Source organism: Eublepharis macularius, chromosome 2 (assembly GCF_028583425.1).
Source record: "Eublepharis macularius isolate TG4126 chromosome 2, MPM_Emac_v1.0, whole genome shotgun sequence".
Taxonomy (NCBI): domain Eukaryota; kingdom Metazoa; phylum Chordata; class Lepidosauria; order Squamata; family Eublepharidae; genus Eublepharis; species Eublepharis macularius.
This window is the reverse complement of record NC_072791.1, coordinates 172,251,677-172,268,311: the sequence shown is the minus strand read 5'-3', so window position 1 is coordinate 172,268,311 and position 16,635 is coordinate 172,251,677. Positions and strand designations below refer to the sequence as shown.

The following is a 16,635-nucleotide window of genomic DNA, read 5'->3' as shown; positions in this document are numbered from 1 at the left end:
AGCGCAACTCTGTTTTAAGCTCCATTCATGAGGATTAGTGGGGAAAGTAAGAGGCACATTTAAGCACTACAGCAGTGTCCAATCAGAGTTTAATGGCAGCTTGTACTGGTGCTTGAATGCAACAATTATATATGTCTTTTAAAATACTATACCTACATATAGAATATAATAAAATATGTATTCATCCCATTAGCCGTCACCTGCATCATTAGTCATTCTCTTTTCATATCTGTGTTTCTATTGATTTGTTTCCCATGCATCATCTTGGCTGCTCTTTGGAGGAAGAGATGGGATGGAACAAGCATGTGTTGTATTTTCCAATAGCCTTTTTGGAGAGGTGGGAAAGTAACACGTAGGCATATAGTCTGACGGTGAAGTATAGTTGTGTTCTGACCACCTAAGGCTATAGAAAGCTAGCAGTTCTTTCCAAAATACCATTCTTAATGTATTAAGGCATAACATGGAAAATTCTAGAAGCAAATACACCTAAGTAAAAAAAAAAAAAACCTGATTTTTTTGGGGTGCAGGCGGGGGGACGACATATTTAGTTTGGTGAAATATTTGGCATTTTTAGTTTGAGCTGACTTTAGATGTTTTTGCTTCACAGACTGAACCACCTCTCAATACTCCAGAAAACAGGGAATATACTGCTGAAATCATGTTTGAGTCTTTCAATGTTCCTGGACTTTACATCGCTGTTCAGGTAAGAAATAATTTTGTTTAAGTTGGAGGGAGCATCTAAAGTAATACTTCTTAAGAGTAGAACATATTATCTCCTCCTGTGTTGTGCTTAATCTCCATCAGTCCTTTATGATCTTTAGTAGCTTTATCAGGACCAAATAGGAACAATGTTTTCATTCTCACACCACAGTCATTGGGGCACCAAGAATGCCTTTTTATGATAAATTATAGTTTTAAAACTCAAGTGTGCTGTCATTGGAAGTTGCGGATCTGCTTTCTTGTATTCTGGTTCTGTAGATTAAAAACTACACTTGTGTGGATTTTCTGCTCTTGCAGTTAAATATTCATCCTTATAATTAAGACTAAAATAAGTTTGGCCCACTATTTTAACCACTATTTTAACCAAATCTCCTTATTCATGTGATGCAGTAACAGTTCAAAAATCCCCACAACACCCAAGAAAATCTTATTAAAGAAAGCCTCCACAGCAACAAGTGCTTAATCTTGATTGCTGCTCTCCTGACATTTTGTTTTCAGAAGTGAATTGGGTACTTCACAGCTGTATGTTATCTGCATTGTGCTTTCCATTAAAAAAAATCTGTGGTTAGTTTAAAGCAGAGGTTGCCAAGCTTTTCTTTAATGAGCTACTTCTGAATAATAAAAAATATCCTGATCTACTTCCCTTCCCCGCATGTTACTAAGTTCTGTTCTGTCCTAGAAACAGAACTTGAACTTGGAAAAGCAGCAGAAATGATGCTATCAGCTAAGCAGCGCAGAAAAAAACCCTGTAAAATAAAACTTTTCAAAATGCCTATCTTTTGCTACCTTTTCCTGGGTTTCTAGAGAGTGCACAAGCCATTATGCAGCAGCTGGTGAATTGTCGGAAGCTCATGGAGCTACCAGGCTATCCCTGGTTTACAGCGTGATCAAATTAAGAACAAAATACTCCATAGTAAAATGAGGCATAGCATGTAATTTATGTCTCTGTCTAACCCCTTATTTCCCCATAATATGAAATACAGTGCTTGTTAGACAAAATATCACTGATGATGATGATTCATTACCCACAGTGATGTCACCATGTGAATTAGCATTTAGAGTGAAAACTAACCTCCTCCCCCCCCCAAAATAAATCTGTTCTCAGCTAGTAATGGTAATCGTAATCTGTTTGCGTGTTCTTGGAGGCTGTGTAAATGCTTGGGGGACATAACCCTTCTTACAGTATGAACAAGTTATGACATGCACTCAGTCCAGAAAAATATCTGTTACAACTAGACCCAGTATAGTGAGGATGATCTAACGTATCTCCATTTCACTCCTTTTATTGGCTATATTTGAATCCTTTCCCAGAATATTTTTGCAGCGTAGAGTAATTTGGTATAATTCACTGAGAACTTGTACCCTTAGATCCTGTGCAGTGAAAGTAAAGCAAAAAGTGGTCCACAGGCCAGTCAAAAATGTCAGAAGTCCCAGGCCTCATGAAAGGGAATTTCAAAATGTCTGTGTTAGTACTGCCAGAAATGGCTGTGTGGCGCTCCTCTCATGTTTCATGGGACTTCTGAGGAGGTGGTATCATGGATTCGGCAATATGAGAATGGCCCTCCAAAATTCTCAGCTAACTTGAAATTAGCGTGATTTCATGGGTGCAATATCTCTGTACTTCCATACTTCTGCACTGATGCTGCCCCAGTAAAACAATGCAAATTGTAGTAAACTTCCCCCCCCCCCACATATAAATTACTTCAGCCATGGAAAAATACTAGTCCAGTGTACTGTTTTTAATAGAATGTCATCTTTATATCCACTTTCTGTTCCCTTCAACTTTATCTGTTGCATAGGGCAGAGCAATTAAGTTAAAAGCTTTTGTTTCGCATGTCAGCGTTACTTGAAAAATGGGCTTTTAGGGTTGTGATAAAACACTAACACTCAAACGGTTTCTTTTGGCAAGGCTGTCCTTGCCTTAGCTGCGTCTTGGACATCAAGACAAGTAGGAGAGCGGACGCTGACTGGAACGGTTATAGATAGTGGAGATGGCGTAACTCATGTTATTCCTGTGGTAAGTATATAATACGATGCTGGTTTGTTAATTTGGAACTGTGCCATTTCTAAAAGGTAGCCACTATGGGACAGATAGCTTAGTTGGTTATTTTTCAATCACTTCCCAGCAGCCTTGGTGCCACATAACCCTACAGTAAAAATTACTATTATATAGGAGTAGAAACTACGCTTAGGGCTCACTTTGTAACTGTAAAAATTAATGTCGAGATTTTTTTCCCTGTAGGCCTATACTGTCATTTAAAACTTTTTCAAGTTGTTCTGAACTTGTAAAACTATTCCTAGAGAACAGATAAATTGTTGTAGACAAGAATACCGCAATTTTTACAATTAGCTCCATCTCTACAGAAGTAAAGGTGCTGCCAGCACATTAAGAACGTTAATGCAGGTCAGAAGAAAAATACCCACTGAAAGCAGAATATTATCATCTTCCCCATGCAATGTTTGGAGCAAGGGAAAGGCTGTGCTGTACCAAGGCAGAAAGATCTACTTGGTGGGCTGCAGCCCCCCTGGTTCCTTCTACTGCTGCTGCTGTATGGGAAGAAGAGTCTGGGAAAGATAGCACTGGATGCAGCACACATGTAGCTAGACTTTTCTAGAACACAGCCATCTTGCAGGATGTATAGACAAGAGGTAGAAAAATACAGCCCTGTCCCCCCCACCTTGACATTTCCTGTCAGATTGATAATCTATTAGTTATCTGTAAAATAAGGCAGAATGTAAAAGATTGATGCCTGACAGTCTTATTGTAATGACTTCATTATTATGAGAAACACAATTGCTGTGTTTTGTTCATTACCTGTAGTTGTCATTCCCTCTGTGGATTATGGCAATTCCTTTTGTATACTTCGTTTTAACTGAATTGGTAATGTTAGCTGTTTTTGAAGCTGTGTAGCATTTTCTTTTATGTTTAAGTGAAATGTAGCAGAATAGCCTGGATAGTGCTGTTCCTCAGAATTGTTTTTTTGTAAAAGAATTTAAACTCTCAAGCTTTCAAGTAACTGTTAATGTTGTCTCATTTACTGATCCTTTCCACATAATATATGTATCATACCTGTAGAAGTGGGTTGTACTGTACAAATCATATTATTAAATTATATTGTCACCACTCCTAATGCTATACCTAATGTACAGTTTGTTTTAGTGATAGTGAGCATGAATCTCAGTCATCTGATATCTATAAAGCTGCTCGTTATTAAGAATAAAGTGTTGTTACTTTATTTTATTTAAAATATTTCTATGCCACCTTTCCATATGACTTAAGGTCCCCAAGGTGGCAAACATTACAACTCTCTTTCAAATACTACATGTACACACACAGATGCACAAATACAGCTCTACCTTCAGAGGTGTGTATTTTAAGTGTGATGTATTTAAAACAAATAAGGCATATATGCATATAAAAATAATAGATAAGTGAGTGGGGAGGATAGCTAATAAGAGTTAGAGGAACACTGAACCTAACAAAAGTCTTCACCTGCTGACAGAAGGCAATGATAGATGGGAATAGACTAATCTCCCTGGGAGGAGTTTGGAACTGTTTCTCAGGTTGCCATTCATCTAGCCTCAGGTTTTGGAGGGGGGGTGCTCTCAAAGCAGGGCCTCTGAAGATGACTGTAGTGGGTGGATAGATTCATGTGGGAGTAGGGGGTCCTTAAGGTTTGCTGCCCCAATAATACTTTGGCTTATATTTATGTTTGCACATCCATCCTTCTAAATACCAGCAACTAAAAGAACAGATGAAAATTCCCAAAAACTACTCCTTATGGAAGATGACAGGAATTTACTTGGTGTATATTCTTTAAATAAGAAGATTTTAGGGTATGATGATGAAACAATGGACCTGTGTAAGGCATTTGCTGTCTGTATTTCTTCATATTATATCTTCCGAAACTAATTTTTTAGCCAACTGCTAATGTGCAAATTATGGAGTGTTGATGATTCAGCCCTGTTTATTCTGCAAATACAGAGCTTCACTTAAAAAGTGAATGTATTGTCTCTCTACTTGTAGAGTTAGAGTGAGGGAAACATGGTGTCTGTACTAATTTTATACTCCTTGAAGATGTTCAAATATTTCTTCATTCAGTGTGTGTCAGCTTGGAGTCCATGATGTTTTTTGTTGAAGTTTATAGATGACATTTTCTTTTACTTCCAGGCTGAAGGTTACGTGATTGGCAGCTGTATCAAACACATTCCAATTGCGGGGCGAGATATAACTTACTTTATTCAACAGTTACTAAGAGAGCGAGAAGTAGGAATCCCTCCTGAACAATCATTGGAAACTGCTAAAGCAGTGAAGGTAATGAGAAAAAAATACAATGCATGTGTTTTTATGTTTAAAGGAAAATGAGCATTTCAGGGATAGGTTGTATTGAAGTGAAAATCTCTATTGGCTAGAGCTCACATGCAGTCACTGGAGCTTGTGTAAACATAGCAGTTCAGCTGCCTTTGGTCATGGTTGTATTCGTGGGAGACTAAGATGATAAATTTAAAAAACGTTCAGCATTTTTCTAATTTCTTTTTCCCTGAGAAGAAAATCTTGTATTACATGAAGCAACATAATTGATTCTTCATAATAAAATACTGTAATTACTTTTCTTAATTTTTAGCTGCCTTTCCCCCGCTAACAACAAACCTATTATTACTGAAGGATTTTAAATTCTGGTATATGATTGTAGGCATGATGCTATGGCAATGCTTCAGTTATATTTGAAGAAGTCTGTGTTAGTTTTTCCCAGCTGAAAAATCTTAAAACAATTTAATCTGTCAAGATTTTTAGATTTTTTTTCTTAACTGTGCATAAAAATGTGCATGTGCTAGCAATGAGTACTAATTATCTTAAATGTAGATGATCATTACTAGTGCAATGTTTTGGAAGGGCTTTCATTTGTACCCGTCCTTTTGCTCAAAAAAGCTTTATTCCAATTAAACTTGAGATCAAGTATAAAAATCTTCAAAATGTTCAGGGGAACATTTTTCCCTAACTGTTTGTACTTCATTTTCAGGAGCGTTTTAGTTATGTCTGCCCTGATTTAGTAAAAGAATTTAACAAGTATGATACGGATGGCACCAAGTGGATTAAACAGTATACTGGAATCAATGCAATCTCCAAGAAAGAATTTACCATTGATGTTGGCTATGAGAGGTTCCTAGGGCCAGAGATCTTCTTTCATCCTGAGGTAAACTCTGGTTCAGCTCTTGGTGAGGACATTTAGGCAGTAAAATGTATTTCTAAGTTTAGGCTTGCCCTGTTAATTCCATAATATTGGTGAAATAGTCCTGTGGCTTTGCATTTAAATTTTGTGCCTTTTTGACATTTGAGACAGACTTCAGTATGATTAATATAAACTGTACAATCCATATTTAAATTTTACTTGGTCTAAATTGTATTGGATTAGATGCACAACTAAAGAATTTCCATTCTTAACACACGACTTGCAAACTTTAAGGCATTTTTCTCCTGAAGTTTTACTTGGTTTCATCCCCTCCTGTTTTTGCTGACTATTTTTATTATTTGGAGCCACACAGTGTTCTTTGCATAATTATTTCACCCAACTTCAGAATGGAGACCACCAGCCTGGTTTTCATGGCAAGCTGAATAGAAATAAATATTTCTTCCAGCGTATAGCCATTTTTTATACTGAATAAAACTGCTTGATTCAGTGCGAGCATCTGAAATGTGTGGGTGGCTGCTGAATTGTTCAGTACAAGACAGCAGCAGGCAGGTTGGCAAGAGAAAGAAGCAATTAAATGACTTAATCTCCTTAATTCCCGTTTTCAGTATCTATATAGCATGTTATGGGGGTTAGGGTTTTTTAGTTGAAAAAAATCTGTTTCTCTTTTGTTGCATTCATTCACTGTTTTAATTTTCTTCCTGGTTTAAATAGGAAACAATTCTACAAGTGTGTTGTTGTATTTAATCCAGTTAGGATGAACTTCTGAGGATTGGTGCCCTGTACCCTAAAGCAGGGGTCCCCAGCCCTTTTCAGCCTTCAGGCACCTATGAAATTCTGACACGGACAGGGTGCTGAGCACATAGTAAACAGAGAGAGATTATACATAACTCAGATGGTAGATCTTCAACATTTCAGGCAGAATCTCTGTTTACCAGGCTCTGTTTAAAGATATTTTCTTTTATAGATGCAACACAAGTATAGATAGTGACCTACCTAAGAAACCATCATCGGGAAGTATTTATCTTCATTTTGCAGGCATCTAATGCACTTATAAAAAAATGCTGCTTCTCCTGATATGCCTTTACAAGAGCACTTCTTTCATGAGCCCAGCCATTTGCGGTATTACTTATAGCAAGGACAGTTGGTGCTGAAGGGCTGGTGAGAGCTGCTTGCAAATTTGTACAGTAACAGATTCTGGCCAGATTTTGATATGAACACACATGATTTTTGAAAAGTGAACAAAATGTAATGTGATATTGTTATTAACTTCCCCCAGAATTATAAAAATATATTGAAATAGGGAAGATCTGATGATTTCACTGTAAATTCGAATTATATGCGTTAAGCATTTTAGCCATGTAGGCTGATCATGTTTAGCCAGAATCAAATTTTACTGTATTTTTAGAATAACACTGCAATTTGCAGAGGTGAAGGATTTTACATACAGTCATTTTCTGCATTATCACATAAACATGAAAAATTCAAAGAGCCCCTTTCACAGCATAAACCAGAAGTGCTTGTGGGTGCCGTGTTGGGGACCCATGCTCTAAGTGATTATCTGTGCCAGATTTCAGGCAGTTAAGAGAGACTGTCCATGTTTATAGACATTTAAAATATTTGTTTTTAGAGGAGGCAGAAGCAAAGAGATGCCAGTCCCACAAAGCTGTCAGTTATAGAGCAGCCCCAGTATGGTGTGTGGTCCCCTAAAAAGGTCAAGTAGCATGATGACTGGGTACAGTTTTACATTTTGGCAGCCCAGGCTGGATAGATACACTTTTCCAATCAAAAAACTCAAGTGTCCCTGACACCAGATCATCAAGTGCTTGTGTAGAGAAGATGCCTGGCAGAGGCAGATACTTCACAGTCTCAGGAAGGCAGGCAGGCAAGGAGTTGGGTAAGCAGGCATGTGGAGATTTGCATTGCATTGCAACACAAGGATTCAGTGCTTCAGATAGCGCAGCATACGGAGAGGGTAGAGCTGGCACTTGCACCTGCCTGTCAGCCTTGGGGCTCCAATGAAAGACCAGTGGGCAGCACTATAACAGACAGACTACCAAATCTGATGAGGGAATCTGCCTTGATCTCATGCTGTAAGTTTTGTTTCTTATTTAGAGAGTGGGAGGGTGCTTGGTGGAAAACGAAATCTGGCATGGTTGATGAAAATCACTTTTAAGTGTGTGTGTGTTGTAGTGCGAGATGGACAAACTGACTGTTCAATATTTGTGCACTCAGTTTGAGTAACACTAAGTACTGATTATATATATGTGTGTGTTGTAAATCACATCACTACCTACAGATTTGACTTGCACCAAAGGTTGGGGGCAATACAGGAAAACCTCACAGACTGTTAAATAGCAACTCTCTCTTATACAACAGTAAAAAAAAAAAAAGCAAATGAATCTTTCACACTTGTCAGCCACCTAGTAGCTGATAGCTAGACATTTTGCAAAGGTCGAGAAATAAGCTTGGTGTCAAGGAGAGCAGAACTAGCTGAGGGAAGGAGGTGCTGCCTGGAAGGGATGGGTTTTGTAAAGATTTAAGAGAGCTTGCGTCAAGAGGAGAGCCCAACCTGTCAGGAAAAATGTCTGTTACAAGACCCATTTTAGTGATTTATTTACTTAGAACTTGTTCAAGGTGGTTTCCAAAGTAAAAATAATAAAAACAAATTATTAAAATACAGTAATTAAAAGCCAATATTTAAAAATAAAACCCAGCCCAGCATAAAAGCATAGATAATAAAAGCAGATGACAGGCAGTTTAAAATAACAGGTTCCTTGCTAAAATAGGGTTTTGAAAAGCAACTCATTAATTTAAAAGCCTGGGTGAATAGAAACGTTTTGGCCTAGCACCCGAAAAAGAGCAATGCACCTGGCGAGCCTCAAGGAAAAAGACGTGCCACAAGCAAGGTGCCGCTACTGAAAAAGCCTTGTCAGCTTCATGGTTTCATGTTCTCTTTCTCAATCTGATCTCTGCTTGAACTCTTTAAACCAGATAGCAGAATAAATAAAGAGTATTTGTGAAGTGTTAGTTTTCCTATTTATTGTAAAGAAAATGATAAAAGCACGCTTTCATTTGACTTTTCATTACATCCTTACTATGTATGGCTATGCTTCAGTTTTCATTGATCCTGCCCCACTTTTAATTTTTGATTACACAGTAATAATAGAATGCAGCATTATTGGTATAAATGGTACTTTACAAAGTTACCGAAGCAAGCGATAAAATGGTTTGTGCCCTTAACAGTCTAAAATAGCCGATAATGAAAATGACAAGCTAAAGGGTGACATTCTTACATTCTTACCTAGTTTGTTGTGAGTAACTTCTGTCAGTCATTTCTCTAGCTTTATCAGCTCTCTTTTGTCATCTGTTTCTGGAGAATTCCAGGATGTCACTTGATAGATCTAATAGGGCTGATGTTTCTGTATTAGCTATGTATAATGTAAACCATTTGTGGGTTTTTTTTAAATACTGCTTTGCATTAAAAGTTGCAATTTAATCATTCTGTTTGTTTTTAGTTTGCTAATCCAGATTTCACACAGCCCATCTCAGAAGTAGTAGATGAAGTTATTCAGAACTGTCCTATTGATGTTAGACGTCCACTATATAAGGTCAGTAAAGGTAGTGAAATTACTGTGTGTGCATACATAGTAATAGGTGTTTTAGGACAATGTGTGCTCTGTACAGATGCATTTGTTAGGCATATCTGCTCTGCTTATGGATATGGTTTTGAATTGAAAGCAGAACAATGAGTTGTTTCTTGTTCAGTCTTAAAGAATGGGACTAATATGCAATGAAATTCAAAGAATTAAATGTATTATTTGCATAAACCTAAACATACCTAGAAATGTACCTGGATTTAACCATTGTAGAAGTCTTAGATTAGAAAATGACAAGATAAATTTTTGCACATTTTGGACACATCTAAAGGCACTTTAGGCCTTTACTGTTCATACATTTAAAAGATTGACATTAATGATTGTATGCAAATGTCAAGTAACCCTTACTTTTTTGATGGCATAACAGTAAAAAAAACCACTCATCTTGTATATGAGTAATTATAGTAAGTTTTTTTCACAGCTTTGCTATTAAAAAAAAAAGAGGGGGTCATCTTACATTTATATCTGAGTTTCATTTATGTCCTGTGTGTGTGTGAGTGAGAGAGAGAGAGAGAGAGAGAGATTTTTAAGGCAGTCAACTTCCTTTTGATTAAACCCTGCACAGTGATTATAACCGAGTTTTTAAGTTCTCAATCTTACAGTGCTGCATAAGTGATTATAACTTGGTGTGTGCAATTTCAATTCAGAATATCGTTCTCTCTGGAGGCTCAACTATGTTCAGGGATTTTGGTCGTCGTTTACAACGAGACTTGAAAAGGACTGTTGATGCCAGGCTGAAACTCAGCGAGGAATTGAGTGGTGGCAGACTGAAGGTTTGTATTCTTTGATAATGCCTTGCAGTGATGTGTGAGGTTCAGTTTAGAATGGAGGTATATTCCATTATGAGGTCCTGCTGTATTTTCTTATATCTCTGTGACTTTTCTTTGTAAAGGCCTCACTGTGGTAGTTGCAGGAACATATCCTCAGTCTGCTGGTAGTCAGTGGCTGCAGTCGTGGTGAACAAGATAACCATCACACTGCAGGATTCTGCCAACTACTGGAAACTCTGGACATCTTTTTAGAACGTTCTATTTACCCCTCTCTTTCAATGTATTGCTATCTCAGGCTTGTATTTTTCTGTCCCTTCAATTTCCAGTGTGGTGTAGTGGTTAGACTAGAATCTGGGAGATCCTGGTTCTACTCTGCCATGGAAGCTTTCTTAGTGATCTTGGGCCAGTCAGACATGCTGAGTCTAACATATCTCACAGGGTTGTTATAAAATGGGGAAGAGAACGTTGTAAGCTGCTTGGATTCCCCAGTAGAGTAGAAGGTGGGGTATAAATGAAGTAAATAAGTTTCATAACTGTACGTGACCCGTCAGTGGGTTTTTTTTGCTTTGGGTCCTATACCTGTGCGAACAATGAAATACATCAGAAATTTTTTGAGCAGTGTCTTTTATCATGTCATCTGACAGCTGTGTAGGCATAAATAGGAAAAAAGTATTAAATTCTGTTATGAAGAATGTTTTTTTAAAAGACAGTATTTCTGCAGACTTCTGTTCCTCATTCCCTGCAACCACGAAATAGATTATCTGCTGTCAAAACAAATTTAAAATTTAACTTCTACATTTAAAATTCAGTGTCATATAGGCAGTTGCTTAAATGTAACTGTTTGCTTACAAAGGTGGGATAAAATGTGAGAAAACATTTTAAGCTGTATATGTTTTTATCTGAAGAATTTACAGTCTTTTGAATTCTACCTTCCCTTTTGTGATATCTGATTTCAGCACCATACGGTCCATTTTTTGTTCAATAAATGTTTTAGTAGGCTTGACTTTTGCTTTGATGTTGACTGCTGTAGTATAGAACTTTACTTTGATAAGTTGTCCAGCAAACCAGAGAGAGGTTCATCTTTTCTGCCTCCACCTTGGAAAGATCAAATCCAGTTGGCGTGCTTTCCTATCTGTCAATCTTCCACTGTTCTCATGATTCCCTACATCTAGTTTCCCTTCTCTCTGTTGTAGAAACCTTTCCAGTTTCTTCTAACCAACTTAAGTTTTTTTGAGGGGGGAGAGCACTGGAAATTGTAGTTTGTTGGGGCTTCTGGATGCATTTTGCTCATTTTGAAAAATTTGAAAAATCAAATTTGAGCATTTATTTAGAACTAGGTTACAAATGGCCAGTATTTATTTGTTTGTATGTGTGTGAATGGTGCCCTCGGGTCACAGCTGACTTATGGCGACCCCTGACAGGGTTTTCATGCCAAGAGACTGTCAGAGGTGGTTTGCCATGCCTGCCTCTGCAGCTCTGGTCTTTGTTGGAGGACTCCCATCCAATACTAACCAAGGCTGACCCTGCTTAGCTTCTGAGATCTGACGAGATCAGGCTCACCTGGGCTATCCAGGTCAGGGTATTTATTTATTTAATACATTTTAATCCTATGCTTTCACCGAGGAGTTTAAGTAAGGAGGCATACATTGTTCTTTGCTCTTTATTTTATCCTTACCGTGTATATCCCTGTGATGGAAGCTGAGAGAATTTCTGGCCGCGGGTCACCCAGTGAGTTTCCTGACAGAGTGTTGCTCTCCCAGATCCCAGTCTCTCACTTGTTGAATTTTTACTTGAAGCAGCTTCATTGCCTTTTTTAATACTTAATGAGTCATACCATGCTGCTTTCTAAAATACAGAAATTGATGGTAAGTTACAATTTCCGCTTCACCAGGAGCAACAATATTCAGTGTTATATGTAAAATAGGAGATAATATATTAATATTTTATAAGATTTTTATATATAGGTTTTAAATTAAAACTCATAATTTTAAAAATGTGATCTTATAATTTAATGTCGATTTGTACACCACCCTACTACATTGTAGAAAATGCGTATCTTAAAAACAGTGGCATGTAAACTGTGCAAAACTAATAAGTATATACTGATTTTGTTTTCTGATGTAGCCCAAACCTATTGATGTACAAGTTATTACACATCATATGCAGAGATATGCAGTTTGGTTTGGAGGATCAATGTTGGCTTCCACAGTAAGTTGACTAAAGGGAAAAGAAATCTAAATGAGCTATTCTGCCAATGCACAGTGTTTCTGTATTTATGTAAACATTTTTTGGGATCCAGACTTAGGACTAGTGGCAATGTAGAAAGTACTTTCATTTTTTTCAATGTTCATAGAATTTGCATAAATAAGATTTCTACAACCTGTTACTGTTGAACTTTTGACTGTAGAAACGTAAACACTTCATGGAGCAGGGGAGAGCTAATGAAAATCTTTTCATAATTGTTATTTTATATGTAACGAGAGATATTTTAATTTGTACATTATGGATAGTAGTGCTGTGCACTACATCAGATAAAACTAAGCACTGATCTGTTCAGTGTTTTAGAGTTAGAGGTGGGTGGATTCCCTGAGTCTAAATTTGAAAAAAAAAATCACTTTCCAGACAAATTAAAACTTTCATCAGGGAGTGGGCTTGGTTCAGAGAGCATTCCAATCATTTAACTCCTGAGTCCTCTCTCTGAATCCCCCGTCCTGCTGTCTTCTCACAGCTAACCTCTACCATCAACTTAATGCCCGTTATCTTGTGCTGCAGCTGCAGTAGGCCAAAGGACCTCCCGACACTGTTACTGATTATGGTAGTTTGACAGAATCCACAGTGCATCCTACAAAATGTTAACTTCATAGTCCCTGGTACTGAGATTTCTGGCTTCCTGGGGACGATGTTCCCAAGTGTTGCACATTGGGACTGCTGAAATACCTCCAAAAGCAAAGTAGAAAGAGGAGGGGAAGAGATTATGGAAGCCAAAGTTCTGTCATTGCTTTCCGTCAGTTGCGTGGGAAGTAGGATTTGTTAAGGAATAGGAATAGGAATGTATCAGATATGCAATCTGATCCAAAGGAGATTCTAGGGTTTCATTTTTAAAGAAAACAATAGGAATATCTTGCTTCAAGCCTAGTGAGTAAGAACCTCAGTGATCTTTCTGCTTACAATTTGGTATTTGTCTGCTTTCCTAATATGTGATAGATTTGCCCTTTAAAAAAGTAATTATGACTTTCCTTTGCATCCTTTTTTTCCAGCCTGAGTTCTACCAAGTATGCCACACCAAAAAAGATTATGAAGAAATTGGTCCTAGCATCTGTCGTCACAACCCAGTGTTTGGAGTTATGTCTTAAATCTGACTTGAAGAGTCGGATCTAGGGAGACAGAGAGAATGGAGGGTCTTTCTCAATACTTGTTTGTCTGGATGGCCGTTATTAAGATAACAAAACATGACTTGAAAATAAGAAAAAAAAATGACCAAACTCAATTAAACAGGAATATTTTAATAAGTGTCTCGACATGCAGATGTAGTGGGAAGCCAAAATGATTCAAAGTGTTTTTTCTTTAGAATGAATATTTGAACCTGTGCGTAATGAAACAAAAGAAGTGGGTTTTTGTTCTTTCTGTGCCCTGATATTTTGTATATTAATGGAGTATCCAAGATTTGATGGGATTTGATGGTGTGTAGATAGTCAGCTCTATAATTCTTCGATTGTACTCTTACATGTGTACAATGCGAGAGCTTGTTTATATTTCATACTTTTTTATACGTTGGGAAAAAATATCAGTGAAAGAAATGTAATATTTGACAAGAAACATACCAGTGACCAACTTGAGGTAAATTTTAAAAACAATGTAATGCCCACATGAAGTTTAATCATGTGACTCTGTAGTAATTTCAAATTATGACCAATCTTAAATGTGGGTTCCACACAGTGCAACTTGGCAATTGCTTTTGGAACTAAGGAGCTAGAATCTTGGATTAACCAATGCCTGCTAGTGCTTTCTGATTACTCGGTGCATTTTCATTCTATTTCTTGCTTTGGAAAAAAAAGTAAAGACAAGACTGTTGGACCAGTATTGCAGTTCTGTAGTGTCATTTCTAATTAAACCAAATATTCCAATGATCAAAATTGGTGTATTTCACCATTCCAATAAAGGCACAAAAATTCTTTTTAATATTTGTGTGAGGCCATTCAGTCTCATTGCTTGACCATTTGAGAAGGTCTTGAAGAGTCTTTATTCTGTTATTTCTGAGGGATGAAAGTGTACTTGCGCTGTGATTCAGATATTCACATAACAGTTGTGTGTGTCTTCACCTGGATATTTATCTTGGTTATCTATTCATCCGCATACACTGTCACAAATAACACTTTTTATAAGGATAATTTTCATTACATATACTTTCCCCTTTATGATAAATAGTCTCTTGTGTCACAGAGTTCTGGTAAGATGATCAATAACAGGACATGTGCTAGTTCAAATAATCAAGCATTCATGTTGGATTTGTGGTGAGTAAATATAGCTGCCACTTATCCAGTTGCTATCAAGTCACTTACAAGTAGAAATTTTCAGGGCACCAAGATCCCCTTCGATTAATCAAGAATCATGTATCCAAGGTAGATCTAAATAAAACATCAGGTTAAAAAAAATCAGTTATAGTTATTTTTCTTAATAGCCTGGGTTTAAAATTTGACTTTCGGCAAACAAAATGTTTTATCTTAAAACATAATCATAAGTAAGCATGTTTGATAGGTAGACAAAGACCACTTCAATGTAAAAGAATAAATTAATGAATACATTATTTTATTTCTAAAGTAAAACATTTATAAATGACACATTAACTTCTTTATTGCTGTGGGTTTCCTATTGAACAGAGGAATAGCAAGTCTTGGCATTAGCATCCTGGGAAGCCATACAGTATCCAGAATCATCCATCAGCCGATTAAGTTGGACCCAAATCTTGCTCTTCTATACTGATCAACATGGCCACCCACCTGAACTTAGCTTAGAAGTGAGAGCTATCCCATATTCTGTGATGGAGTGGTTAGGGTCAAATGGTGATATTGGGTCAGTCACTGTCTCTCAGCCTTAACTTATTTTACAGGCTGGAAGCAAGAATTTCCTTTAGAAAGGGGAATAAGGAGGTACCAGGTATGGCCACCCTGAAAACCTTGAAGTAAGGGTAGGCTAAAAATAAACAGTGCTGTAGTATGGGAATATCTGCAAATCTTTTAAAAGTATTTTCACTTTGCTCTTTGTGTTTTTTCTGTATGTGGGCTTATTTAAAAAATCCACTAGAAGTTCCTGTGATTGTGGAGTATTTGGTTTTATATTGAATCCTTTTGTTTTAAGGATTCGAGACTGGCATTTAGGCATTTCACAACCAAACTTGGCTTTGGAATCTGAACAGGAGACTGCTTTAGCCAAGTTGTATAAGTTGTTTAATTGCCAAACAAATATCATGTCATAATGATCTAGACTTGATTTGTATGCCTTTCTACTTCTCAATTCATAGTGTGATAGCATAACATTTGAATACATATGACATAATCAGACTTGGAATGTTTTTGTTTGCATAATCTTGGGCATATTTTACATTTTTATAGATGCTTTTAAACAATATTCCTGTTAGCTACCAGAAAAGTTGCTGAGGAGTAGAGTTCATTGCCCACGATCATAAAAAAATCATCAAATGATCATGACAATATGCTGTTGTAGAACTTTGGCTAAGAAATAGAATTGGAGAGGTACATGGTGAGTGCTCCAGCCAATCCAAATTATGTTTTTTTGCAGAGTTGTGTGCATCACAGTAAAGTGAGAATGGAGATACCTTGCATGGGAATTGTGTTTTTGCTCAGTAACAGAATATGTAAAAGATAACAGAAGACACTTGCCTCATACCGACTAAGCCTGGCAAGAACATTTACCAAATTGTGTGTTAGAAATAGAGGCAGGGAAAGGGTGGCAGTCTTCACATAGATAGATGAAGATATATCTGCTTTCAAAAGTTGCCTTAAATTCTTGAGATAATATTGCTATTCATTTTGCCTTTCAGAATGCGCAAAATGGGTTTTGCATATGAAATCTAATCTGATTAACTTTCTAACATGAAAGTCCCCTCCAATAATCAGATAATTTAGAGGGTTTTTTGTTTGTTTCCTTAACTTTGTCACAGCTTCAAGTTAAAAGAATTAAAATATGAAGAACAGTTGCAGTGTTGTGGTGTATGTTAGTGAGCTGTGATAGTGTTCTTTCATTTCTCTGAAATTGTATATATTGATCAAATAGCAGCAA

General features: G+C 37.0%; 1 protein-coding gene across 1 annotated transcript in view; it reads left to right on the top strand.

Moving 5' to 3' along the window:
* ACTR3 (actin related protein 3) overlaps window positions 1-14,517 on the top strand; it is a 56,331-nt gene extending 41,814 nt beyond the window's left edge. Inside the window, exons 5-12 of the mRNA XM_054971007.1 lie at window positions 608-703; window positions 2,630-2,737; window positions 4,892-5,035; window positions 5,742-5,915; window positions 9,428-9,520; window positions 10,216-10,341; window positions 12,463-12,546; window positions 13,596-14,517. Coding sequence (XP_054826982.1) covers window positions 608-703; window positions 2,630-2,737; window positions 4,892-5,035; window positions 5,742-5,915; window positions 9,428-9,520; window positions 10,216-10,341; window positions 12,463-12,546; window positions 13,596-13,691 — 921 coding nt within the window. The 3' untranslated portion in view covers window positions 13,692-14,517. The remainder of the gene's footprint in view (window positions 1-607; window positions 704-2,629; window positions 2,738-4,891; window positions 5,036-5,741; window positions 5,916-9,427; window positions 9,521-10,215; window positions 10,342-12,462; window positions 12,547-13,595) is intronic.
* The last annotated feature ends 2,118 nt before the right edge of the window (window positions 14,518-16,635 follow it).